The sequence below is a fragment of the Sorex fumeus genome, unplaced genomic scaffold, assembly GCF_029834395.1.
Source record: "Sorex fumeus unplaced genomic scaffold, SorFum_2.1 ptg000122l, whole genome shotgun sequence".
Taxonomy (NCBI): Eukaryota; Metazoa; Chordata; class Mammalia; order Eulipotyphla; family Soricidae; genus Sorex; species Sorex fumeus.
In genome coordinates this window covers 23,671,164-23,698,603 of record NW_026606179.1, presented here as the reverse complement: position 1 = coordinate 23,698,603, position 27,440 = coordinate 23,671,164, and the positions used below count along the sequence as shown (strand labels likewise).

Here is a 27,440-nt window from a genome sequence, read left to right as displayed (position 1 = left end):
CACCAATGAGTACAGTCCTTTTATGTCTGTCCCTCTCTTTCTGACTCATTTCACTTAACATGATACTCTCCATGCTGATCCACTTGTATGCAAACTTCATGACTTCATTTTTTCCCTAACAGCTGCATAGTGCTCCACTGTGTAGATATACCAAAGTTTCTTTAACCAGTCATCTGTTCTCGGGCACTCGGCTTTTTCCCCAGAACAAAAACAACCGGTGTTGGCATGGATGTGGGGAGAAAGGGGCCCTCCTTCACTGCGGGTGGGAATGCTGACTGGTCTAGCCTTTTAGGAAAACAACATGGACGTTTCTCAAAAAACTGGAAATCGAGCTCCCTTTCAGCATCTCCTGTCATTGCTGTCTTCGTTGTACTATTTCCACACTGTAAGAAAACATTCATGTTTTATTTCATCTGCCTATCCCTTGCTTTATAAGTCATAGTTGGCAGTTAAATAGATGCTTTGCTTATTATGACCAGCGATTTGCTGCAGCTTGCCCAATCCTTTTTTGGCTGGTTCAACTGAGGTTGAATAACCCACAGGATGGCTTGGCGGGTAAATGTTTACATTTACATTTACTCAGTCAGAACTATCTGAGGAGCAGCTTTGTTGGACGAAACTGCTGGCTTGTACTGTTTTCCCTTGAGTCTTTGCAGATAGCATTCTACTCCTCTTTGGCGCCAGTGTCATGGGTTCATTCTCCGTGCACTTTCCCCAGGTATACAGTGTAGATTCAGTTGTAGATCCAAGTCCAAGTCTCTTATTTAAGAAAAGTTGTTTATGAATTTTGTTTTGGTACAGAGTAAGTTCCAGAATCTTTCATTCTTCCCTGGGGACTCTTAACAATAGGTAGCTTGGGTCTCTGTCACTTTCTCCTGACTTCATGTCCGCATCTTGATTTCTGTTTTCTTGTCCGTGTCTTTCTGATTCTTTATGCCCCTTCTCATGCTTCTATGGTTCCTCCAGGGCTCTTAGTAATTTGGTCTGTTTGTGTTGTATTTCCTAACATTCCTTGTTGTGTTGTATTGCTTCCTTATCATATCTCCATCTGTCTGGCCACCTCCCCTAGTGAATTTTGTTTCCTCTTTGTGGAATTTCTTGCTAAGTCTGCTTTGTCGCCCATCTCTCTAGCTACTCATTGATCTACCTGCCTGCCTTTCAACTCATCCTGAAGTGCATATTACAATTCTGGTCTCTTTTTTTTTTCTGCATTGTTTTTGATGTATTTTTGATCATGTATAAGAAAACTGCATAGCAATATTTTTCTTTTCATTTACTCAGTGCTAGAAATGGAACTCTGGGCCCCACACATGCAAGGCAAGTGCAGTGAGCACCGCTGCCTGCAGCTCCCATCTCCCCAGATCCCGAGGCAACCCTGACTGCCAACCTTCTCCCTTGACTTTTTCAAGTTCTATTTTGCTGGGGGATCCTGAAGTATCACATCTGCATTTTCTTAAGCAGTCTCCTTTGTCAGGACCATAGAGATGGCTCTATCAGGCCTGGGTCCCGCTCACCAGTCTCCTCTTTGGGTGCTGGGTGACCCCCTTCTTACCATTTCTACTCAGATGAACAGGATGTGCTAACACCCCCAGACTAGGTCAACCACCCTGAAAATCAGACATTCTCTTTTGGAAATGAAAACCAATGGGAAAACCAGAGAAAACACAAACCCCACTGCTGTCTGTCACTGTTCATAAAACCTCCCTGCAGGTTCCAGCATGACTAGCAGGGAGAATTTTTTCCTGCCCTTCTGACACAGACGGGAAACACTGCTTTGGCTTTTGATGAAACTGCAAAATATCCTGCGTTAGCTTACTTCCCAATTAGTTACTGGATTTACGAATTCTATGAATTCAACAGCCAGTTGCTGTTGTAGGTGCCTAAAATATACCAGTGAACAAGAGGAGGAGAAAAAGCCTGCCCTTGTGGAACAGAGTGTCTGCTACAAGGAGACAGAAACCAATACACATGATAAAATAAAACATCTTGCTTGAAAAGAGGGGGTAATGTCTACAGAATTGATAAAGCTGGGCACTGAGACTCAGGGCTGAGAATCCAAACGCACCTCCCTGGGGAAAAATACAAATCAGGTATTCATTAACAACAAAGCAAGCTATCATCTAAGCTGATATTTAAGGTTTGGTTCCCAGTGAAACACATACACAAAAAAGGAAAAAACAAAAATGAAATCATTGCATTTCTCACTTGTGTTATACTTCTTTTATGCAATGTGACTGTATCATTCACCACACCATTACAAAGAAGTTTCACAATTTCATTGCTTGTTATTACTTGGTTGATAATCACATCACATTTCTATGTTCCAGTCTCATGGACTGTTTCAATGAGCACAGTTATGAACAATGCTGATGTAAGTGTTCCTTGACGTGGTTTCTGAGGTATCTCTGGGAGAGTTTATATCCAAGAGAGAAATGGGAGGGCTGAAAGTTTTTTTGTCGACCTTCTACTTTTACTAAATCTTTGCTTGTTTTTTTTTCTTTTTGGGTCACATCCAGCCATGCACAGGGGTTACTCCTGGCTCTGCATTCAGGAATTACCCCTGACGGTGCTCAGGAATTATCCCTGGGGACCATATGGGATGCTGGGAATTGAACCCAGGTTGGCCGCATGCAAGGCAAATGCCCTACCAGCTGTGCTATCGCTCCGGCCCCTTTTACTAAATTTTTGAACCAACTTCCAGCTCTAGCCACAATACTGAAAAGCTCCCACTGTTCATGTCAGTGCTAACTGCTATGCATGGTGTCAAACATCCTAATCTTTCAACTTGTCACACATTTTCACCGCCCGGCCACTTTTACAACTTCTCTTTGTCTTTGATGTTCTGAAGATCATGATAACAAAGTATACTTTAAGACGAAACTGACCCAATCATCATTTTCTTTAAAACCGTGTCAGACAGCAAGCATTCTGTGATTCCTTTGATAACACCAATCAAAATTCCTTGAAAACCGAGACATACCAGCTAGGAATCCATGCTCACATTTGAAAGAGTCCATGAGCTATCAGGCTAAATTCGATTTTTCTGGTTACTGCAAGCCACAGAGAAATCCCCCGGAGTTCTGAGTATGGGGCTAATATGGGCATTTCGATTTCATTTTGCAAAGAAGTCTTCGCTTCAAATAGAATCATACTAAAAATCCACATCTGAGAGCAGAGCACAGAGTTCGAGGGAAGGGATACTGGGCAGGAGGTGTAACATCTCTCCCAGGTGTGACAGCCTGGGGCCTGTGATGCTCCAGAGGGCACAGGAGTCTTCCTTGAACTTCGTCAGCTGCCCATCTCCGCTGGGGGAATCCAGCATCTGAACAGGGCAGTTCCAGATGCTGCCTGTGGCTGAATCTGCCAGAAACCTGAAATCCCCTTGGGGGCACCCCCGGAGTATTCCCCCTGAGTTACAAGGCAGGGGGGCTTCCAAATCCTAGCATCTGGGAAAGAAATACCAAGATAGCATTTATACTTCACAGGGAAACTGCAGAATACTTGAAAGCAGCACTTGTGAAAGACACCGGCTATTGTTTCCATGGTGACAAACATTGGCATCTGAAGGACTCCTGAATTGAAGAGAGATCAGAAAGAGCAGAAGAGAACGGGGTACAGGTGAGAAAGGAGGTCAGAGGCGTAGAGTGGGAGCAGTAAAAATAGTGTTTGGGGCGGGAAACTGGAAGGAGCCAAGAGAAGGCGAGGAAGGATTAGCTGAGTCGACACTGCTCTCTGCTGGAAAGAAGTGAGGCTGGGCTGGTCCCCAGGCCTCCGCTTTACAGGAAGGATGGAGCCTGGAGATCCAGGGGCTTCCGGTTTGAAGCCTGGAGATTCTTCAGTTTCTCTTTTCTTCATTTTTTTTTTCTTTTTCTGGTTTTTGGGCTGCCCAACAATGCTCAGAGTTACCCCTGGCTCTATGTTCAGGAATTATTTCTGGCAGTGCTTGGGGGACCATATGGGATGCCGGGGATGAAACCCAGGCCGGGAATGTGTGAGGTAAGTGCCCTGCCTGCTGTACTATTGCTCCAGCCCCTTTCTTGCTAATTTTTAAATAACTGCACGACATTCTATTGTGCGGATGAACTGAACTTTATTTTGTGAGTGGAGGGGTGCTCTGTCAATGAAACACTAAGTGGCTTTACTCTGTGGATGAGTGATACAGACACAAATGTCTCGTTTTCGAAAATGGAATGCTGCGCCCAGGTTCTCCTTCCCAGGCTCTCCGCATCAGGTGGAATCCTGGCGACTGAACGCGCACCTACCTTGACCTTCTCCTCTAGTCTTCCCAAGCGCACATTCCCTTCTAAGATTCTGTTGAGGATTCCACACTTCTCACTTTCTAAACATTTAGCCTATTTAAAAACAAACAAACAAACAAACAAAAAGATGATAAGGAAAATAATGGGCCCCCAGTTTCACAGGAACAATGAAAATATTTTTGAAAAATTCTTTTGTAAAGGGAACTGCTACTCACAAGTTATTTCTGTTCTGCCACTTGCCCTTGATCTCCCCCACCCCCCAATATCCCAGGAGACAAGAGCCCACGCTGCATGCGGGGCACCCCCCGGGCCTCACAGGAAGCCCTGAGCTGGATCATCCTCCCCCACAGGGGCAGCCGCACACTCTCCACTCCTGTGGCCCAATTATTATTATAGGGGCTGGAGCGATAGCACAGCAGTAAGGTGTTTGCCTTGCGCCCAGCCAAGCCGGGTCCGATTCCTCCGCCCCTCTCGGAGAGCCCGACAAGGTATCAAGAGTATCTCACCCTCATGGTAAAACCTGGCAAGCTACCCATGACGTATTCGATATGCCAAACACAGTAACAACAAGTCTCACAATGGAGACGTTACTGGGCCTACTCGAGCAAATCGATGAACAACGGGAGGACAGTGCTACAGTGCTCTTTTTTGCCACATCTGGCTGTACTCAGGGCTTATGCTGGGGTCTGAGCTCAGGAATCACAACTGGTGGGCTTGGGGGATCATCTGAAGTGCCGGGAATCGAACTTGGGTTGGCCTGTAAGCAAATGCCTGACCTGCTGTACTATTGCTCCAGATGTGGCCCTATCCTTTAAAATTTCAAGTTAACTTTTTGTTTGTTTTTTGGCTACACCCAGTGGTGCTCAGGGTTACTCCCATTGGTGTTCAGAAGACCAGACAATGCCAGGGAGAGACCTCCCCCAAGCTCCTGTGTGCAGAGCCTGCGTTCCGGGCCACAGAGCCTCCAGGCATACCGTACAGCTCCTAGAATGCTGTAAAAGGTCTGACTGCTTTCTAAGAGGCTCAGGAAGCACCCCAAAATTACAGTAGTGCAAATCCAGACTTGTCCTCCTAACTGCAGGAGCTATTCTAATTTCCAAGTTCCTGTGACAAGGAGGAATCAGTACAGAATGGAGTCTCAAGGCTGACTTTATTAGCATTTCTTTTAAGTAGAAATGAATATTTTCCTCTAAGCTGCTGTACACCATTTATAATTCCTTTTCCGGGGGGGGGGGGGAGGGGAAGGTGAATCCATTTTTCAAACATTTTTCTAACAAATAAAAAAAGTCCATGACCCCCTCCTGATAGGCTTTCCATAGCTCATTCTCCCTGGAAAAGGGTCAAGTTCTATCATGCTTGTTTAAATAAGTAACAGACTTTCCAAGTAGAAAAAGCATAAGACACAGACAACTGCAAATGATTTTTAGGGGTGGGGGATATGGTTCAAGGGATATGGCGCATGCTTAAAATATTTGAGACCCTGAACTGAATCCCCAGCACCACAGCACGGTCCTCTTAGCACCACTAGATGGGTCCCACATTTAAAGGAAAATATACTGTGTCCACATACACACACACACACACACACACACACACACACACACACACACACAGAGTCCCATGATTCCACCTCTTAGAGACAGTAACCAGCTTGCTGTTAGGGTTTGCAGTAAGTCCCAGCAGACTTTTCTTCCGAGCATAGGACTTGGCACAGCATCTGTCAGCTGACACAGTGCAATCTGCTAGAGGCATCTTTGAGAGCCAGTGTGAAGACTCCAAGAATCCTGCTCGCGGCATAGCTCTCACCGGCTGGGCAGCCCTCCCTCGCCCAAGGACTGTCATCATCGACCTGCTCCCTCGTGGGCCTGGTGCTTCGAGGGGCATGGTGGAGGAGAGCCAGTGTCGGCCTCTGTGGGTGGCCTCAGGGCTTCCTCTCAGCCTCTCGAGGGTCTTATGTTCGTCTCTCAAGAGGGAGGCACTCGGATAGCTTTACAGAGAACACAGAGATGCCTGCGTGTGTTCAGTAAGGGTCTGATGACTGTTAGCTAGTTCTACTTAGCTGGATACATCTCTTTGGTGAGGTCACCTTCTGAGCTACCAGTTGCCACCAGCTAGAAGTTTGAGTTGTTCAATCTTTCAAAACTGCTTTCCCTTTGGTGGAAAGATAAGACATTTTGAAACTTGGAAATGAGTACTTGAAAATTTAAGAGATACGCTTTTCATGGATAATTTTGTCAAAAAAAAATACTCTCAAACTTATGTTTGGATAATAGCTCGCAGTTGATGTCATGAAGGCAACTTACCAAACATATAAGAAGATCACGTTCCTGGGTTATAGTCTCTGCCAGGCCAACAAGATCTGCCAGATACTGGTGAGCAGACATTTCCTTCTCCATGCTTTTTTCTACCTGCTTTTTGAGAACTTCCATTTTCTTTTCAGATCTCCTAGAGAGTTACCCCAAATGGTGGAATAAAAAAACTCATTAGCCTCAAAGGCTAGGACACAGTGAATACTTAATAGCAAATGTATTTTAAAATAGCAATTATGTGAGCATTTAATTGTTATCCTTCAGCAACCTAAATCTATTAAGTTTCGAGGTGAAAAAAAGGGCGTAAGCGGAGCTCAATTTCAAACTGAGCATGATTATGGACTTCGACCCAACTTGGTAAGAATCCCAAAATGTCTCGCACAATTAATAGGCTAATTATATGGATTATTCGATTAACTTTGAGCTCACATTCTAAGAGATAATTTTGAAAAAGGAAGTCAGTAATTCCAAAATAGACTTTTAGTAAATGGCAACGAAGTCCTCTTAGAACTTTCAGAAACTCAGTGTCATTGAAATGACAATCATCCAGCCTCAAACTACAGACTCGAACTATTGAGGAATAACTGGGTCACATAACAGAAATGCTTTCCCGGGATTTCTACTGTGATATCTCAAAATCGCAATGACACTTTTCTATGTGAGAGCCAATATCAAAGATAAAGATGCACTCAGTTAGGATATACAGAGAAGCCACGCAAGGGAAGAGGCAGTAACGAGCAATGACAAACCCTTGGCCCTTTGCAGAACTGAGATGACCAAGGTGTCGTCAGGGGGTACAGGAGAGCAAGAAGCAGGCGAAAAGGCAACTAAGGACAGCGATGGAGGGTTTTGGGCACCAAAACCATCATAAAAAAAATCATAAATGTCAACACAGCTGTGACCCTGTTACTTGAACTATAATCATCATCAAAATATAATTTCTAGTGCAAGTGAAATAAAGCAGCCCATTCTTTTTCCTTTCTTTCTTTCTTTCTTTCTTTCTTTCTTTCTTTCTTTCTTTCTTTCTCTCTTTCTTTCTTTCTTTCTTTTAAATAAAGCTTAAAAGCCATGCACCCACCTGCATCTCCTCTGCGTCTGCCCCAGCTCCTCCCGCAGAGCTCGGCTCGTGGCCGTCAGATTGTCCTTCTCCATCAGCAGGCTCTTATTCTCCAACTGCAGGCTGGTCAGCTTCTCCATCAACTTGTCCATCTCTGCGCTCTCTCGCTCTTCTTCCTTCTGCAAATGGCTGGGGAATAAAAACACCATGGGCTGTGCCTTAGCAGAGCGAGGCTGACCCATGGCAGTCAAAGTCCTCTGGCCATTGTGGGGCGGGGAGGGGGGAATGGTCATCTGGGTGTCTGCAGCTACACTTCCTGGGCTCTGGACAGAGGCTCCCAGGAGGGGCACCCACTCCTTGAAGGTCACTATATACCTATTTATCTGTCCTGGATTTTTAAAAAAAAAAAATTTGGCTTTAGGGCCACACCTAGCAGTGTTCAGGGGTTACTCTTGGCTCTGAACTAGGGACTCACTTTTGGCATTGCTCTGGGGACCATATGAGATACCAGGAATCAAACCTGCTGTACTGCCACTGAGATCGCCCTACCCTGCATTTTTGCCTTGGCTTTGAACAAACAGACTTCTCCATACTCCAGAGGGTAATTTTCCACATATAGTTGTTATAATTTCCCCCCATCCAAATGTTGAAACAACTCTTATTCCATAGTAATGACAGCAAGTTCTCATGTAACATTGTCAGTAAGTTCTTGGACATTGTGACTCCTCATTTTATTTAATGATTGTATGACCCAATGCGTCCAGGCTACTTGACATAAACAAGAGTTTAGTTCCTCCAGTGTCTTTCTGGTTACAAAAACAACACTGCACTTCTAAGACCCAAAATATTTCTAATATTAAGAATACTTTGCATTCAGGACTCCGCGCCAGGCTCTTTTCACTTGGGGTGCCCCATAAGGGGGTGGGCGAGAGCCCTCCCTGCCCCAAGGGACCCAGCCCTGGCAGCTGACCTCCACTACCCAACCATCACCACGCTCCAGGCTACTTTCTGGATGCTCAGACTGAGCCTCATGCAGGAGTGAAGTCCCACGGAATCCAGGTAATACGGAACTCTGTGTCCTTGAACTCTGGATTCAATGAACCCGGAAGCAAAGATTCTCTGCCTGCTTCCCCCAGTCTCCGGTGACCCAGGGGTCACACCCATAAGCCACACCCTGCTGGCACCAGGTAATCTCCTCAACTGCCACCCTCCCGAACTCATGGCTGCTCCTCCCAGACGGGAGCATAAAATGAGGCCCCCATAACCATGCCACCAGACTCTGCACTAGGCTGTTTTCACTCAGGGCGCCCCAGAGGGGGGTGGGTGAGAGCCCTCCCCTCCCTAAGGGACCCAGCCCTGGCAGCTGACCTCCACTACCCAACAGCCACCACGCTCTAGGCCATTTTTCCGGACTTCGGGCCGCAAAGCGGCTGTGTGACATATCATAAGACACTTCCTACCCATTTTCCATAATTACCACACCATATTTGACGGAGTTTTGACAGTTGATAACAAATAATAGAGAAATATCTATATATATATATATATATATATGTATCACTGTCACTGTCCTCCTGTTGTTCATCGATTTGCTCGAGCGGGCCCAGTAACGTCTCCATTGGAGACTTGTTGTTACTGTGTTTGGCATATCGAATACATCACGGGTAGCTTGCCAGGCTCTGCCGTGCGGGCGAGATACTCTCGGTAGCTTGCCGGGCTCTCCAAGGGGGCGGAGGAATCGAACTCAGATTGGCCATGTTGGCTGCGTGCAAGGCAAACGCCCTACCGCTGTGCTATTGCTCCAGCCACATATATATATGTGTGTGTGTGTGTGTGTGTGTGTGTGTGTGTGTATATGTGTATATATATATATATATATATATGTATATATATATATATATATGCCTCTTGGAGAGACTGGGAAGCTACCAAGAGTATCCCACCTGCACGGGCAGAGCCTAGCAAGCTCCCCATGGAGTATTCGAAATGCCAAAACCAGTAACTATTAACAGGTCTCATTCCCCTGACCCTGAAAGAGCCTCCAATCATTGGGAAAGACGAGTACGGAGAGGTTGCTAAAATCTCAGGGCTGGGACGAATAGAGATGTTACTGGCAACGCCTGGAGTAATTCAATGAACAATAGGATGACAGTGATAACAGTGATACTTTGTATTCATTCGTTTGTCCCCCCCTTTTATTCCAGTTCAGGGTCTCTACTGGCGAGGGAGCAAGGGGTGCAAGGAGAGAATGAACCCCTGACAACCAGCCCTGAAACCCCTTCCACTGCAGGGTGAAACCCCCTTACATTTTCCACAGGCTGAGACCCCTGAGAAGTGCCAAGCACACACACACACATCTCTGGGCTACGCAAGGAAAGCAGAGCCCCGGCGAAAACCGCAGATGCTGGGGAATGTGCAAGCCCTCCCAAATGTTGGCGAGACAGGCGCCGAGATCTCCCCCTCCCCAACATGATAACAACATGATGCTGGGAATGAAGCATCATTCCAGGACCTGCTCCACAGGCAGCTGCTTTTCTGATGAAGTTTAAATGAAGAACAAGGCAGACATGCAAGCTCAATATTGAATTCTGGCAAAAGGATGCTCAAGGGAAGATCTCGTTGGGTCTCTCAGCCAATTTTCAGGCAATAACCCGGACTGAAAAGGTCAGGCCACAGGAGACTGCACACACTTAAAGGACTGGGTGGGGGGCGGGAGAAGGGGAGAGGGCTGGGCTCTGAGTGTCAGGAGGGGGCTTCACCACCTGGATGGCTGGCAGCCTTGGGCTGTGTGGGTCCGCAGGTCTACCTCACATATCATACAACCTCCAGGACTCGTCACTCTGAACTCCCAATCAAGAAAATAAAATAAAATACAAATTGGAATGAGGCTTGAGACGTGCAGGGTCAGAGACACCGTGGAACTGGAACCAGAACAGCTGGAGGCAGTGGATAATAAAATGGTCTCCAATAAAGCTACGTTGCCAAAAAAAAAAAAAAAGGAAGACACAGAGCCTGTATTTGCGGTAGGAAAGGTATGAGGACAACATGTCAAAGGAAGGTGGAATATTTCTTGAAACGGAAAGGGTTGACAGCTGAGGACAAACTTGGGAACCTGAGGAAAATGTAGATTGTCAAGAGTTGTCTAGAAAAAGCACTTCTTTTTGTTTGTTTGTTTCTTTGGGAGGAGGGCACACCTGGCTTATTCCTGGCTCTGTGCTCAGGGATCACTCTGGTGGGTTCGGGGGGGAGAGGGGGGGAACGGGACCATATGGGATGCCCAGAATTGAACCTGGGTCAGCGAGGAGCAAGACAAGCACCCTACTCACTGTACTATTGCTTCTGCCCCACAGACTCAAGTATTTTTTTAAGTTGTTCACAATAATTTATTGCATTCAATATTACAACACCAATTCCACCACCATCACACCTTCCCACCACCATAATTTCTAATATTTCTGCCACCTCCAAGGCCTGCCCCTAATGACTGAAGCACTTCTTAATTTTCAAAGACCTGGTAAAGGTGATGCAAAAAATATGGTGCAAAAGAGAAAATCTTTATGTGACAGTGAATCTGATGATAGGCTGTCAGAGAAAAAGAGAGATGACAAACCAAGATCAATCTGGATCCCAGACAGATATTGGTGCCACTGGCAGCAGAGGGGGTAGATGATTGTGGGGAGTGGAGAGGAGCGGCTGAGGAGAGGCCAAGATGGTGGACATGGCCTCAAATTGTAATTGCTTTTTGTGAACAGACACTCGCTTGACATTTTTTTGTCCAGAGATGAAACTCAATCATTTGTGCACATTGCTTACATATGTAATATCTGGGTTTGGGTTTTCATTTACTCCTGCGAAGGAATAACTGTATCCTAATGAAAATCAACTTTTGATCTGTTCATTTTAAAGTGGTATGCAGACAAATGAAATGAGTCAGAAAGAGAGGGACAGATATAGAAGGACTGCACTCATTTGTGGAGTATAAAATAATATAACATGAGACTGACACCCAAGGACAGTAGGCACAAGGGTCAGAAAGATTGCTCTATAGTTGGAAGCCTCCCTCATGAGCTGGGGGAGAAGACAGCTGGGATAGAGAAGGAATCACTAAGACAAGGATGGTTGGAGGGATCGGTCGGGACGGGAGATGTGTGCCGAAAGAAGATAAAGAACCAAACATGATAACCTCTCAGTTTCTGTATTGCAAACCATAATACCCAAAAGTAGAGAGAGAGTATGGGGGAAATTGCCTGCATGGAGGCAGTGGGAGAGTGGGAAGCGGGGGGGATATACTTGGGAGATTGCTGGTGGGGAATGTGCACTGGTGGATGAATGGGTGTTTGATCATTGTGCAACTAAAACTCCAACATGAAAGCTTGTAACTGTATCTCACAGTGATTCAGTTTTAAAAAAAAAGTGAAGCACAACACACACACACACACACACACACACACACACACAAAGTGCTATGCAGAGCGATAGTACACTGGGTAGGGTGTTTGCTGTGGATTTAGACCACGTGATTTTGTGGGCCCACGGCCAGACCTCCCCACCTCTGGTCTAAGATCAGGGACACTGGTGAGAAAACTGAGACCAGACATCACTGTCTCCCAGGTGAGGCTGACTGAGCTGTAGCCTGGAGGCTACCTGCCAGGGCCTCTACTAACAAAATCAAGCTTCAAAATCATCCTACACCCCACAACACAAAACCCATTACATTCAGTCCAACCACGATAAAGCGTGCTCTATGATCAGGACAGTGAAAACCAACGCCACAGGATCTAGAGGTGAGAGGACGACAGTATAGGAAAATGCAGGCTTTTAAACAACTACATCAAATATACTCTATATATCCAAGAAAGCAGAGGAAAAACCTGGTAAGAGAACTGGAAAACACACACACACACACACACACACACACACACACACACACACACACACACACACGGGCTCACAGATCTTCTAGGGATAGAAAGACACAATATATGAAATCAACAATAAATCAGACGTGACTAAACACAGATGGGACTCTATGGGGGAAAACACCAGTGAACCTGGGGGCATGAGACTCTCCAACCGAAGCTCAAACACACACACTCATCTGAGCTTTACTTATTGTCTCAGATTCTGAGACGGTATCAACTGGCTCCAAGCCAAGGGGAGAGGTGAGAAAGAAGACAACAAAAGATTACTGAAGGATAAACTACAATAATCTTCCAAAATCTAATGAAAATTTGATAAAAAAAAAATCCACATAAACACACACACACACACACACACACACACACACACACACACACACACACACTCACCCCAGGCACATCCTAATTAAGTTGTCTACAACCGGTGAAAAAGGCCATTTCCCCTTCCCCCTTTGTTTTTGTTTGGCCACACTCAGCTGTGCTCAGAGTTTACTCCTGGTTCTAAGCTCAGGGATCACTCCTGGCGGGACTTGGGGGACCATGTGTGTTGCCACAAGGGCGAATTTTGACAAGAAAAGACACCTTTTGCTCAGAGCAATGAAGATAATGACAGCAAATTTTTACCAGACACGATGTATGACAAAAGCTATAGAAAGATTAAAAAAAAAAAGAGGAAAAGAAACAAAACCACCCAATGAGCCACCGGCCACCTTGGAATTCTATATTCAGTGAAACTATAACTATTAGGCGCTTGTTTCATCATTTTCCCACCCAATGCAAACCTTTCTGTTCCTTCGCCCTTTGTGAGGCTTCACAAATAGATTTTCCCATCCTTTCTTTTTTTCAAAATATTATTTCCTACGTATCTGTTCCTACTGAGAAGCACCATCAGTTTTGTAAACTGATTTTATTTCTAACAACTTGGTTCACATCCCATATTTCTAATGACTTATTTATAGACTTGTTTTTCTCCAGATGGAATTATATAATCTGCAAGAAAGTCACAGTCTCTCTTTCTTGCCATATGCTCCAGCTACCACACAGGAAGGCCCGGGGCTCATGTTTGGACATGAGGTCAGGGGCCTGGTGTGGCTTCTGGTCTTAACCAGAGGGTACCTTTGCGTTCCACCACTTGGGTAGACATTTGCTGTGGTTTCATGTGCTACAGAAACAGAACGTTCACATCTGTTTCTAACACTTCCTTCAGAACGCTTACGTCTTGATTCACAGGAGAAGAGGAAAAGCAATTTTCTCTTCTTACCTATAAATGTTTTGGTATCGAGATTATACTGACCTTTAAAAAAAAGGGGGGGGTATGTTGTCTTTAATGAAAGATCTTTGAATCTTTCATTCTTAACCAACTCTTTACTGTGGTCTGGCATACTTTACCAGCTTTGAACTGGTACAGGCCCTTCTAGGTGCCTACCCTACAAAACAGCTTAGTTTCAAGTAAATGTGAGTTCCTTGTCATAGCTTAGCATTTTTTCTTACTTCCAAAGTTAATTTCTTGTTTCACAGGAAAAGTATGATTTAAGGCTCTTGGAAACACCTGCCAGGTAATCTATCCAAGGACCATGTGGGTTTTCACTGTTGCCACTATTCTATCAGCATTCCAGTCACCAAAGCTTTCTGATCATAATGCATTTTTTAATACATTAATGGGACTGAAATAGTACTTTTTTTTTCTTTTTGGGTCACACCTCGTGACACACAGAGGTTACTCCTGTCTCTGCACTTAGGACTTACTCCCAGTGGTGCACAGGGGACCATATGGGATACTGGGAATCGAACCCAGTTTGGCAGCATGCAATGCAAATGCCCCACCTGCTATGCTATCGCTCTAGCCCCCAAATTTTCCACCCATGGAAAATTGTTTGTTCCTTTTTTTTTCTTTTTGGGTCACACCCAGCAATGCTCAGGGGTTACTCCTGGCTCTGTGCTCAGGAATTGCTCCTGGTGGTGCTTGGGGAACCATATGGGATGCCGGGGATTGAACCTGTGTCGGCCGTGTGCAAGTCCCCACTATGCTATCGCTCTGGCCCTGAAATGGTACTTTTTATTTCACTTATGTTTTTCTTTTAAGTAAAGAATGTAATTGGATACAACTAGACTGTGGTCATTTGCCATGGTAAAAAAAAAAATGTCTTGTGATGTCAAGTTTAATGGCTGTATTGTATTCCTCTGTTTGGTTTTGGGGACACAAAACCAGTGGTGCTCGGGATTTACTCCTGGCTCTGAGCTCAGGGAATCACTCCTGGTGGTACTCGGGGGAGCAGACAGGGTGCTGGGAATCAAACCCAGGTTGGCTGCAAATGCCCCGCCTGCTATACTATTGCTCGGCCCCTGTATTTCATTTTATGGTTGAATTTTTCCACTTGGCCCGTTCCCTCTGGATAGCTGGCTCTACTACTCCCAATTATTAGCTTTAGGCTTTTACACCCAGGAAGCCTGGGAGGGGTTGTATGGGGAGACAGCCCTCCAACTGAGCACAGTGCTGCAGTTATGTTGGGCGGGGGGGGGGGGGGGGGGGGGGGAGGAACAGGGGGTGGGGAATAGGGGGAATAGGGGAGGGAGGGTGGTGGCCGAGAGGGGGGCAGTGCCTGCACTGCTGAGCACCTGGAAAAAGCTGGGGTGATCTCTCCCCACTCCTCCCGTAACAGGAGGCGTGGGGACTCACTCCACAAGGCACGGGATCCTCACCTTTCTAATTCGTTTACAATGGAAGCATGAACATTCAGGGCGATTTTGCCATCCAGTTGTGTTCTTAATTCCTGGCATTCCAGACGTAAAGCTTCCAGCTGCTTCTTACTCTCGCTCAGCTCCCTCTCTTGGCTCTGTGTGATAGTCTCCAGAAGCGTGAGCTGTTTCTTCAGCTGAGAAACTGAAAGACAAAAGAAATACAGAACTCAGTACCAAGATTGAACCAAAAAAAAAAAAAAAAACCAGCTCTGAATTAGTTAAAAAGCCAATTTGTAACAGTAAAGTAAGGTAAAGGCCCTCCCGTTGATCATCGATTTGCTCGAGCAGGCCCAGTAACGTCTCCATTGGAGACTTTGTTGTTACTGTGTCTGGCATATCGAATACGTCACGGAGCTTGCCAGGTTCTGCCCAGGCTCGATATTCTCGGTAGCTTGCCGGGCTCTCCGAGAGGGGCGGAGGAATCGAACTTGAATCGGCCATGCTGGCTGCGTGCAAGGCAAACGCCCTACCGCTGTGCTATCGCTCCAGCCCTTTGTAAAAATTTGTAAAAATCATCTTTTAAAAGTCCTTTTTAGATTTATAAATGAATACCTGAAAGAACCCATATTAGGGCATCAAATTTTTGCATACGTCAGCTAACTTGCAACATTGCTTTCTGTAAAACTGCTTGGCTGCTTTGCACCTGGGGGAGAGGGGACTTGGAAAGTGAACAGGGCATAACTTCTTTCTAAACCAAGTGTGACAGGATTCAGGTGTATTTACTGTTCCTGAAATGTATTGTCTCAGTAAAGCACACTGCAGACTTGGGTAAAGGATAACTCAGGATGCGGTGGTTGGGGGAAATTGCCCTTTCCTGGAGTGTATTGTCTCACTAAAGCACCCTGCAGACTTGAGTAACTCAAAATGTGGATGGTCAAGGGAGATTACCTAAGGCTTAATGATTCTGGCTATAACCTTGCTTGTGCTGACAATCGATGTATGTAAATGCTGATCTTTGAATCTATAGGCTAAGGAGTGAGGTACTTTTAAATGGATTGGTTAAGAAAGTATATGTTGTTACAAATCTATTGGCTATGAAATGCGCGGGCTTTGTTGTAACGGTTGATGAAGGCCTATATAAGACCCCCTTTGAAGAAGCTCGGGGCTCCCAGCCACTGCCCACTCTGGGGTATGCTGTGGAACCCCAGCATGCTGGTCTAAATAAACCCTGTTTTTACTCCTGCAGGAATTGTGTCTATCTGGTCTCTCCGCGCCTCCCAGGGGTAGGGAACTCCCGATCCCAACATACCAAAGGCTGCATACTGAGAATCTAATAAACCTATACAAAATGTTCATTTGATATATTCTTTTATCTAAGGACTCAGTGTGTTGCTATTACTAAATACAAAATGTTGAACGAGGGGTTGGAGCGATAGCACAGCGGGTAGGGCGTTTGCCTTGCATGCGGCCGACCCGGGTTCGATTCCCAGCAATCCATATGGCCCCCCGAGCACCACCAGGAGTAATTCCTGAGTGCAGAACCAGGAGTAATCCCTGTGCATTGCCGGGTGTGACCCAAAAAGCAAAAAAAAAAAAAAAAAAGTTGAACAATACTTGACTTCAGTCTGCGAGAAACTGGCCTTTCAAAGACTTAAGTCTCACACACACACACACACACACACACACACACACACACACACAGACAAATCACATAGATGTGTGGGCACATATCACGATATTGCCTTAAAATGGCAAGATTTTAGCCTTTTTAAAAAAATTCTTCTGTGCCAGGGATGGCATAGGATCCAACCTCAGGCCCTCACACATAAGGCCTGCCTCTACCACCACTGACCGACATCCCTGAGCCCAAGATTTTTCAAGGTTTTGGGTTTAGGGATGTAGCTCAGAAGTAATGCACTTATCCTGTGTGTGTGGGATCCTAGGTTCAATTCCTGGCACCATAAAAAGAGGAAGGAAAAAAGCGGTAAGGCCAAGATATTCAAGATTTTTTTGGAGGGCCAGTGGGTGGGGAGGAGGAAGGTGGAGGCTGAGTTCTGGGTCACACCTGGTGCTCAGGGCTTGCTCTCGGCTCTGTGTTCAGGATGGAAAGGGAGTCGTCTATACGCAAGGCAAGCACCTTAACCCTGTATTACCTCTGCGCCCCTGATTTTCAAGACTTAAAACAACTCTTTACTGCGTTACTGTGATTCACAATGCATACATCATTTCAACACCACGCCCGCCACCAAGATTTTCGAGACTTTCAAAGACATCAAACATGGTTAAACTAAGAACCAAGTGACTTTTTCTTCTCTTTTTAAGTTTCTGTTCTATAGTCTGTGTCTGTGAGTACATCCAAACATTCCCAACCTATGGTGACCAGGCAGTCAGCACCAGAAAGAAATTTGTTAGAAGTCTTGCGGAACTACTACACAAAAGGATTGGAGCACTGAGCGTGGATTCTCTCTACTCCTCAGAAACATATGGTCGGTCAGTCGGTCGTTGACTGCAACAAACAGCGAGGAAACGGGAACACATACAACAGACTGAACAGTGTGGCCAGGACATTTGCCCTGCCCCCCTGGCCAGGAGGGCCATTGTCCCTGCTCAGGCCTGCTGTGTTTGAGAAAGTTAAACTGGGAAAGCAAGGAAATTAGTTGTCTGTCATCTTTAATCCTGAAAACAAAGACAGAATTTAATCAGCCTGAGAGCAAAGAGAGGGAGAGAAAGGAGGGATTGTCTCTCCCCCCAAGGCCCTCCATTGGGGAGACCAACACCTCTGAGGAGGAAATTCCTTGGGGATCCTCAGAGCTGCTCTCATTCACAACCTGCTGGCTGGTCCCCGGGGATGGGGGGAGGGGGGAGGGGGGGGACGACGACAAAATAATAATGCAGGGCCAGCCTGGAGCTCAGGCGCTCCGGAGGGGAGGGGCAGCCAAGCAGAGCCAGACAGGCGTCTCCCGCCCTCCACAGCTGTCCACATGGGAAGACGACCCAGCCTCACTCCCCTGTGCTCAGGATAGTCGGGTTTCAGTCAAAGCAGAATGATGATCCTTGGCCTGGCCAACCTCAAAACCAGGTGCTGTGGGGCCTGTCGGGGCAGGGAAGGCGGGACGGAGGGAGACCAAGGCCGAGTGGGCGCTCACTCAAGGCGTCTGAGAATGTTCTGGAAATGGCTCGGAGGCATGGGGTTCCTGCTCATGAGTGCTACACCCATATCTGGGAACAGACCTTGGTCTGGTTTCCTGAAATAATGCACCTCCCACCGGCCCACATAGCAGTAGGGTCCCCTAGAGCCGGCTCTGTTGTCACCTGATGACTGAGAACAGTTAGAAAACTTAGAAAATGACTTAGAAGAGTCATTTCCAATGACTTAGAAAAGCTGAAGGGGAATGGGATACTGCGGAGCCTCAGAGGAAGCGGAAGCCACAGAGCGTGCGGCCACGCTGGAGGTTCTGCAGTTGCACCCTGGCAGGACAGGACCTGAGCACCGCGTCCCCCTGCCCAGCCCCTCGCACGAGCGCTGCCCCTGCTCACTGGAGACAGGGCTCACCTTCCTCGAGGTGCTCCTGATGGGCGTCCTTGGCTTTTTTTCTCTGAACCTCCAACTGTTCCGTCAGCAACTTGTTTTCCTTTGAGAGCAGTTCTGCCTGGGTCTGAAGCTGGTGCCTGCAAGTGAAACACGCAGTGAGACACGCAGTGAAACACGCAGTGAGACACGCAGCGAAACACCAGTGAAACATGCAGTGAAACACACAGTGAAACACGGGCATTTTGGTGCTGAGGACATTCTTAAGTCTAACTGGGCGGCCAGCGGCACCTGCCACCCAGGCAGCCACTCACACTCAGGATGGTGTCAACACTGTAAATCCTGCCGTTGACCTGAAGCTGGAGGAAAAGGCAGCAGAGAAGTCTGAATTACAGTTTCAGCGACTTACTGAAACACGAAACACTGGAGCGATAGCACAGCGGGTAGGGCGTTCGCCTTACAAGCGACCAACATGGCCGACCCGAGTTCGATTCCTCCGCCCCTCTCGGAGAGCCCGGCAAGCTACCGAGAGTATTCGATATGCCAGACACAGTAACAACAAAGTCTCCAATGGAGACGTTACTGGGCCCACTCGAGCAAATTAAATAAACACAAAATAAACACATACAAAAGTAGAAAGAATAAACTCCACATCCATGATACCCAATTTGAACAAAAATAGTCTCTCGGTATTTATACTGCAAACCATAATGTCCAAAAGTAGAGAGAGAGGATGGGGAAAAATTGTCTGCCATGGAGGCAGGGGGAGGGTTAGAAAGTGGGGAGTGGTATATTGAGAACATTGGTGGTGGAGAATGCGCACTGGTGGAAGGATGGGTGTTTGATTATTGTATGACTGAAACTCAAACATGAAAGCTTTGTAACTGTATCTCACAGTGATTCAATAAAAAACAAAAAAGGAAAAAAAAACCCAACAGCCACTTTTGTTTCCTCATTATGAATCTTTAATCCTCCCACCCCCTGGGCTATTTTGGAGCTGATGTGAACAATTTAATAAATAATTTAGAAAGTTCCACTGTGTAATTCAAAAGCACTCATTTGGCAGAGATCGTACTGGAGAGATGGCACTTGGCTTTACAGATGTCTGTGGGAGCCCTAACGCCGGTTCAAATCCTCCGTACCACAGTCCCTAAGGATGGCTGGTGAGAGGCGCCTTGGCCTCCTTCAGCTGCCGTGAGCAGTTCCATTTTAGCTGGGCCCCCTACAGCTTTCAACATTCCTGCAGATTCCTGGGTTCTCTCTGAGGCTGAGACTCACAAAAGACCAAGAGAGGACGGGGTGGTATCTGGGCAGAGGATAAAATACACAACCACAGGGCCCAGAGCAACAGGGCAAGTGGGTAGGGCACCTGCCTTACATGCAGCTGACCCAGGCTCAATCCCCGGCACCACACCTGGTCCCCTGAGCCCACCAGGAGTGATCCCTGAGCACAGAGTCAGGACTAAGCCCTGAGCACTACTGGGTATGACCCCCAAACCAGACATCAGTATTTAAAGGTCTTCAATAAATAATCCCCACCAGCCTAAGTGGGAATGGAAGACAATATTCTTTTCTTAGCAACTCAAGGGGTGATAAATTAACAAGACACCTCTGGGAAACAAACGAGGATCTTCTGATTCTTCATTTGATAAGAAACACAAAGACCCAGTTTTCCTATAAAAACTTTACAAAATGGGCCACTTAACAATTCTTTTCCCCTTCTTTTCTTTCTTTCTACCTTCCTTTCGTTTTCTTTCTTTCCTTCTTTCTTTTCCTCCGTCCCTCCGTCCCTCCCTCCCTCCCTCTCTTCCTTCTTTCCTTCCTTCTTCCTTCCCGTTTTTGTTTTTGGGCCACACCTGGTGACGCTCAGGGGTGACTCCTGGCTCTGTGCTCAGGAATTACTCCTGGCAAGCTTGGGGAACCATATAGAATGCCAGAGATCAAACGAGAATTGGCTGTGCGCAAGGCAAGCACCCTCCCTGCTGGACTTTCTCTCCAGCCCCAGACACTAAGTTTCTAACTTCTTAGAAACACTTCCTCTTTTAGATGAAAAGGAAAAATTGATTTAATCATTTACTCTTTTTTTTTTAACTAATTATCACCAACATAACTCCACTTACCATTTCTCGCTGTTAACAGGGTCACTCTTCTTTAACTTCTGGTGCAAATCTTCATTCTCTTTCACCACTTCTTGGACTCGTAACCTGAACATCTTCATTTCTTCCTGGAATAAAATAGATGCAAGTGCATGTGTACGCACTCTCTCCTCTCTCTCTCTCTCTCTCTCTCACACACACACACACACACACACACATAGACACACGCGCGCGCGGCTTTACTTCTTGTCCAGAGTGAGAGCAGCCTTACACGTAGGGCCCAGAGCCCAGCTCCCGCCCTCAAGGAGAGCTCAATCAGGCTCTTGGGGAAATTAAGGGACAACTACTCCAGCATGGACCAGCAGCCAAGCCAGGTTTGAAATAGCCAAAGCCTAATCGAACAACACTTCTTGGCCTCTACCCGAATTCTGATGTTAAAAACACTTTTTTTTTTTTTTTTTGCTTTTTGGGTTGCACCCAGCAATGCACAGGGGTTACTCCTGGCTCTGCACTCAGGAATTACTCCTGGCAGTGCTCGGAGGACCATATGGGATGCTGGGATTCGAACCCGGGTCGGCCACGTGCAAGGCAAACGCCCTACCCGCTGTGCTATTGCTCCAGCCCCCTGAAAACACTTTTGAGTGCTAGAAATGGCAGGAAAAGGCAGAGAGGCAGGAATGCAGCACATGCCTTGCAGGGCTGAAGCTGTGGGTTCAATCCCACAATGCACACAAAAGGCAGAGCTGTCTACAAATCCGAGTTATCTTTTGCACTGAGGAGACTTGAGAGGGTTAGATGTACAGCAGGTCGATCAAACGAGACACGGTGAGCCAGAATATGGAAGGTTATAATACAAAAACACAACAAAACAGAAAACCTCACCAGGAATACTCTATAAAGTAAAAGTAAAGTAAAGGCCCTCCCGTTGATCATCGATTTACTTGAGTGGGCCCAGTAACGTCTCCATTAGAGACTTTGTTGTTACTGTGTCTGGCATATCGAATACTCTCGGTAGCTTGCCGGGCTCTCCGAGAGGGGCAGAGGAATCGAACTCGGGTCGGCCATGTTGGCTGCGTGCAAGGCAGACGCCCTACCCGCTGTGCTATCGCTCCAGCCCGTGCATCTAAGATTATCATTCAGATTTGAAGGAACTATACAGAGTAGGCAACAGTTTAGGGAATTTGGAGCCTTAAAACCTGTTTTGCAAGAAGCATGAAAAGAGCTCCTTTTTAAAAATAAATAATAAAAAATAAAAAGAGCTCCTTTAGAGGACGGGACAAACTCCCCATCACGTGGCACTGAGCCCGACGCTCACGAATGGTGCATGTGTTTGTCCTCTGCTAGATTAGGGAAAGTTCAAACACAGAGCAATTCATCATCATCACTACTTGACTTTTATTGATTTATTTTCCGATAATTCTATTTGCCACTCCTTTAAGTTTTATTGGACCAAGTATTAGGAAACAGATTTGTTATACGCCTGGGGTGGCCTGGTGGGGGGAGAGTGAGAGGGAACCTGGGGACAGTGATGGTGGAATTGGTGTTGGAGTGTTGTATTCCGGAAACAACTCTATTATGAACAACTCTGTAAATCACAGTGTCTCAGTAAACATTCCAGGGGGTTGGGGGTAAGACTTTGGAGAATAAATCAGACTTTTCAGATGAAAATTAAGCCCTTTCTAGGGCTGGAGTGATAACACAGCAGGTAGGGCATTTGCCTTGCATGTGGCCAACCTGGGTTTGTTTGATTCCCAGCATCCCATATGGTCCCCCGAGCACCACCAGGAGTAATTTCTGAGTGCATGAGCCAGAAGTAACTCCTGTGCATCACCGGGTGTGACCCCCCCACTCCCCAAAAAAAACAAAACAAAATTAAGCCCTTTCTAACTACCACCCACTTGGAAGTTTGTTAGCCTGGGGTGGGGTGGGAAAGCGCCCCCTACAGCTGTCAGTCATCAGCCCAATTCAAGGCTGCTAGGTCTCGGTTTCCCCTGCCTCCGTGAGGCTCTATTTCTGGCACGGCTGCCAGGCCTCCTCCAATGCGGTCCTTCTCAGTCAAGGCCAGTTTGGTGCCCCGTGCCAGGCTTTGGGAATGGGGAATCTGGGGCCCATGTTTGCCCCAGGCGCTTCTAAAATATGTCATGTCAAGCTTCTCGTGAAGTATTCGATATGCCAAACACAGTAACAACAAAGTCTCCAAATGGAGACGTTACTGGGCCCGCTCGAACAAATCGATGATCAACGGGAGGGCCTTTACTTTACTTTACTTTATTAAACTGTCGGTCATGGCCGTTGATGGCTAACTTCTATCACCAGCACGGGGAACTTTACTTCCTCTCCCCTTTCTGTCCAGACACACTTGCCAATTGCCGGTGGTCCCCGGTGGGGTGCTCAGAGGCTATCCCTGGCTCTGTACTCAGAAGTGACCCCCGTGGTGATCAGGGCACCACATGGTAACAAAGATGTAAACTGGAGAGTCAGCAGGATGCAGAGCCAGCACCTGACATCTGTGCCGTGTCCCCGGTCTGGTCATGCAGAACAGGGATCTGCTTGTTTTGTCACTAAAGTTTACTGGAATGCAACCACGCCCCTTTGGTCACACAATATCTCTGGCTGGCTCCCGGCTACCACAGAGGCACATGGTGGTGGCAAACAGAACGAGCAGGGCCTGGAGGGTCTCACATCACTGCTCAGTAGCCCTGTGTGGGAAAATATTCCCGATCCCCATCTTAGATGGAACAGCGGATTGTTTTTCTATCCGTAATTTTCCTATCTGTAGATAACCGTTCGTCTATTAGGATAGGACTAATTTTCTCAGGTCGGAGTGATGGCACAGTGAGTTAGGATGCTTGCCTTGCACGTGGCCAACCTGGGTCTGAAACCTGGCATCCCATGGTCCCCGGAGCACCACCAGGAGTAATCCCTGTGTGCAGAGCCAGGAGGAACTCCTGAGCATGGCTGGGTGTGACTCAAAAAGACAGAAAAAAAAAAAAAAGACTGGGAAACTGCTTTGTGGGCCACCACATAGGGAGTATTACCGAGGAACAGGCTGCAAGACCTGGGACAGACCCTTCCTGCAGGGAGTCCTAGAAACCCAGCACCTGCGTCCTTCCAGGAACGGAGTCTCCTGGGGAGCCTGGGGGTGCTGGGCATGCAAAGCCAAGGACTCATCCAACAGGCCCACAGCCCTGGTTTCCTGTAGGCGAATGAGGAGGGCTGAGCGAATGCTTTGCGTGCAGGAGCCCTGGGTTCCATCCCCAGCAGTGCTCTCCCCGCTGAGTACCCCGGGGAGTGACCCCTGAGCACCCCTCATCCCCACCCTTCGCTTCTAGCACTGCTTGGGAGCGGCATGAAAACAACTGTAGCACTGTAGCATTGTAGCACTCCTCCCGTTGTTGTTCATCAATTCGCTCAAGCGGGCCCAGTAACGTCTCCATTGTGAGACTTGTTACTGTGTTTGGCATAGCGTCTCCATTGTGAGACTTATTTTTACTGTTTTTGGCATATCGAATATGTCACGGTAGCTTGCCAGGCTTTGCCGTGCGGACAAGATACTCTCAGTAGCTTGCCGGGCTCTCCAAGAGGGGCAGAGGAATCAAACCAGGTTGGCCGGGCTGGCCGCATGCAAGGCAAACGCCCTACCCACTGTGCTATCGCTCCAGCCCACAAACACAAAATGCAACCAGAGCAAGCTGCGCTGTTGTCAGCTGTGCCCAACATCCCCGGGCACGGACCCTGGAGCCAAAGCCAACCTCACTTCCTCCCGCTCCCAATGGCTCCATCCCTGAGCTCCTCCAGGGAATTAAGCCGCATCTAAATCACACACTTCCGGCCAACCTCCCCTCCACCCCACCCCCACCCCCACCCATCAGCCCTTGTAACTGCAGTGCTTGCAGCTACCGAGTATGGGGGTCTACTCACTGCTGCCCTCTCTGCACCGCAGGAGCCTGGACCACTTGGGCTGCCCAGAAATCAAGGCACAGTGCAGCGTCATCACCTCCCCAGGCCTCCCCCTTTCTCACCGCCTCTTGTCCTGCCTGTCCCTCCCACCCTGCTTCCCGCTTGCTTCTGTCTCCTCCCTCTCCCCACCCCACCCCCACAGGACCCTCTTCTTCCTCCCTCCCTTTCACAAGCACTCAAGCGCGGTGGGTTTACCCACCGTCGATGTATTTCTTCAGAATCGGAAGCAGCCTCAGTTTTGATGCACCGAGTCCCTCTCTCCTGGGACACCGGCCAGCCTACCTGAAGGGTGGCGCTGAGCTCGTCCTTCTCCTTCATCCTGTCCTCGTAGGCCAGCAGCAAGGGAGACAGGTACTTCACGTCCAGCTGAACGCAATGGGTACAGAAGGTTAGACCGTAGCCTCCAGGGGAGCGCAGAGCACCTCTTCGAGTGGCGATAAAGCAGGCTTAGCCTGGCATGGTTTCTAACCGCTATTCAAGCACAGCTCGGAGAGCACTGGCCGGGACTGAAAATACTCACCAACCAGGGTGGGGTGGGCCCTTCTGAGGGGAGCCCCTCAATAGTCAGACTCTGAAAACAAATACAAATCAGGAGTCAAATTAAGCAAGGCTTCCTCTGAAAAGTCGAGCTTCAGACATTCTTCGTCTAGACCGAGCATTAGCGACCTACGTGAGCGAGTGCATGCGTATGCATATCCGAGCGTTTGCAGACCTAACTGGCCCTGTCCTCAAAATACTTCAAGGCACATTTCTTTTTCTTTTTTTCCTTAAAATTTTTATTAATGAAACACCATGAGATAAAGTTGTAGACTTACAAATTTTGGTGCTTGGGTTTCAGTTATACAATGATCAAATACCCATCCCTCCACCAGTGCCCATTCTCCACCACCACCAGTCCCAGTATCCCTCCCACCCCCCTTCCCCCCATCCCCCGTCCCACCCTACCACTGTGGCAGGGCATTCCCTTTTGTTATCGCTCTCCTTTTGAGAAGGCACATTTCTTTAAAACAGAAACATTCATTGACTTAATCATTGTATCACTATAAGAAAATCAAAATTACAGAGGTTGCAGAATGTGGGCAAGATATTTGCTTTATGCTGAAAGTAGACTATAGACCAAACATGATTGTCACCCATTGCCTGTTTTGCAAACCAAAGCACCCAGTAAGAGAGAGAGAACAAAAGGGAATGCCCTGCCACAGAGGCAGGGTGGGATGGGGGGGAATGGGAGGCGGGAGGGATACTGGGATCGTGGTGGTGGGAAATGGGCACTGGTGGAGGGATGGGTATTTGATCATTGTATAATTGAAACCCAAGCACAAAAATTTGTAAGTCTATAACTTTACCTCATGATGTTTCACTAATAAAAATTAAAAAAAAAAAAGATATTTGCTTTACAGAAGGCTGACTGAGGTTTTTTTTTTTTTAATTTTTATTAGCGAAACACCATGAGGTACAGTTGTAGACTTACAAATTTTTGTGCGTGAGTTTCAGTTAGATATATCTTTCTTAAATCAAATTACAATAAATAAAAAAAACCCTTCGTATTAGAAATCAGTCGTAAAAGCTAATAAACAAAACGAAACAAAAACACTTTGGAACTTGATTATTTTTCACTGGAAACATTACCTCTTCCTTGGACAGATGTCTGAATTTTGTTTGGTATCTACTCAGTTCTGCATTCAAACGATGGACGGTCATTTTCAACCCATCATTCTCATCCACCAGTTCTTGAGCATGCTTTCTCAGATTAAATAATTCAGGCATTACTGAAAGAGAAAAAAAAAACCCACACACAACATCAGCTGACACCTGCTGAGACCCCAGCATGTGTGGTTTGGGATCACCCTGTCAGGAAACTGGGAGGGGGGGCTGGTTCTCCTAGGAAGTCAGTGACCTTCTCTCAGAAACCCTCCTTCCCAGTTGGTTTTGGCCTTCCTGGGTATTTTCAGGGCAGGATGGAGGTCTCCTGAGGCTGGACTGTCAACTGAGGTCCTAGAGCAGGTATGAACAGAGCAGGGCATGGTGCCTTCTAGAACCCCTCACTGATAACTAACAAAGGTTCCCACATGTGCCAGAGGAGGGGATTACTTCATAACAAAACCACAGCCCCCTCCTCACTGTCCAAAAATAGGATACTCATCTGTCTTTCTTTTCCTCTGAGACTCACAAGTACTGAATAGCAATGACCAAGTTTGGGGCCGGAGAAATAGTATAGCGGGAAAAATTAAAAAAAAAAATAGTATAGCGGGGAGGGCGTTTGCCTGGCATACAACCCACCAGAGTTAGATCCCTGGCATCCCATATGGTTTCCTGAGTGCCACCAAGAGTGATTCCAGAGTGTGGAGTCAGGAGTAACTCCTGAACAGCACCAGGTATGGCCCTCAAACAACAACAAAAAATTAAACAAATAAGAAATGACCAAGCTTCTTAGTACCTAGATGTTTCTCTAATGACACTACCTAAGAATAAAGAAGCCCAGCAAGTTACCGAGAGTATCTCGCCCGCATGGCAAAACCTGGTAAGCTACCCATGATGTATTCGATATGCCAAAGTAACCACAAGTCTCACAGGAGACATTACTGGATCCGCTCAAGCAAATGCATAAGCAATTGGAGGACAGTGCTACCGT

The 27,440-nt window shown here is 47.0% G+C and overlaps 1 protein-coding gene across 1 annotated transcript in view; it reads right to left on the bottom strand.

Annotated features, from left to right (window-relative positions):
* The window catches only part of CEP89 (centrosomal protein 89), a 70,917-nt gene that overhangs the window by 7,543 nt on the left and 35,934 nt on the right, over positions 1-27,440 (bottom strand). The window contains exons 9-17 of the mRNA XM_056136634.1: positions 26,438-26,577; positions 25,329-25,379; positions 25,091-25,174; positions 20,873-20,976; positions 18,777-18,892; positions 15,245-15,425; positions 7,647-7,814; positions 6,563-6,704; positions 4,263-4,352 (exon numbers count right to left, since the gene is read on the bottom strand). Coding sequence (XP_055992609.1) covers positions 4,263-4,352; positions 6,563-6,704; positions 7,647-7,814; positions 15,245-15,425; positions 18,777-18,892; positions 20,873-20,976; positions 25,091-25,174; positions 25,329-25,379; positions 26,438-26,577 — 1,076 coding nt within the window. The remainder of the gene's footprint in view (positions 1-4,262; positions 4,353-6,562; positions 6,705-7,646; positions 7,815-15,244; positions 15,426-18,776; positions 18,893-20,872; positions 20,977-25,090; positions 25,175-25,328; positions 25,380-26,437; positions 26,578-27,440) is intronic.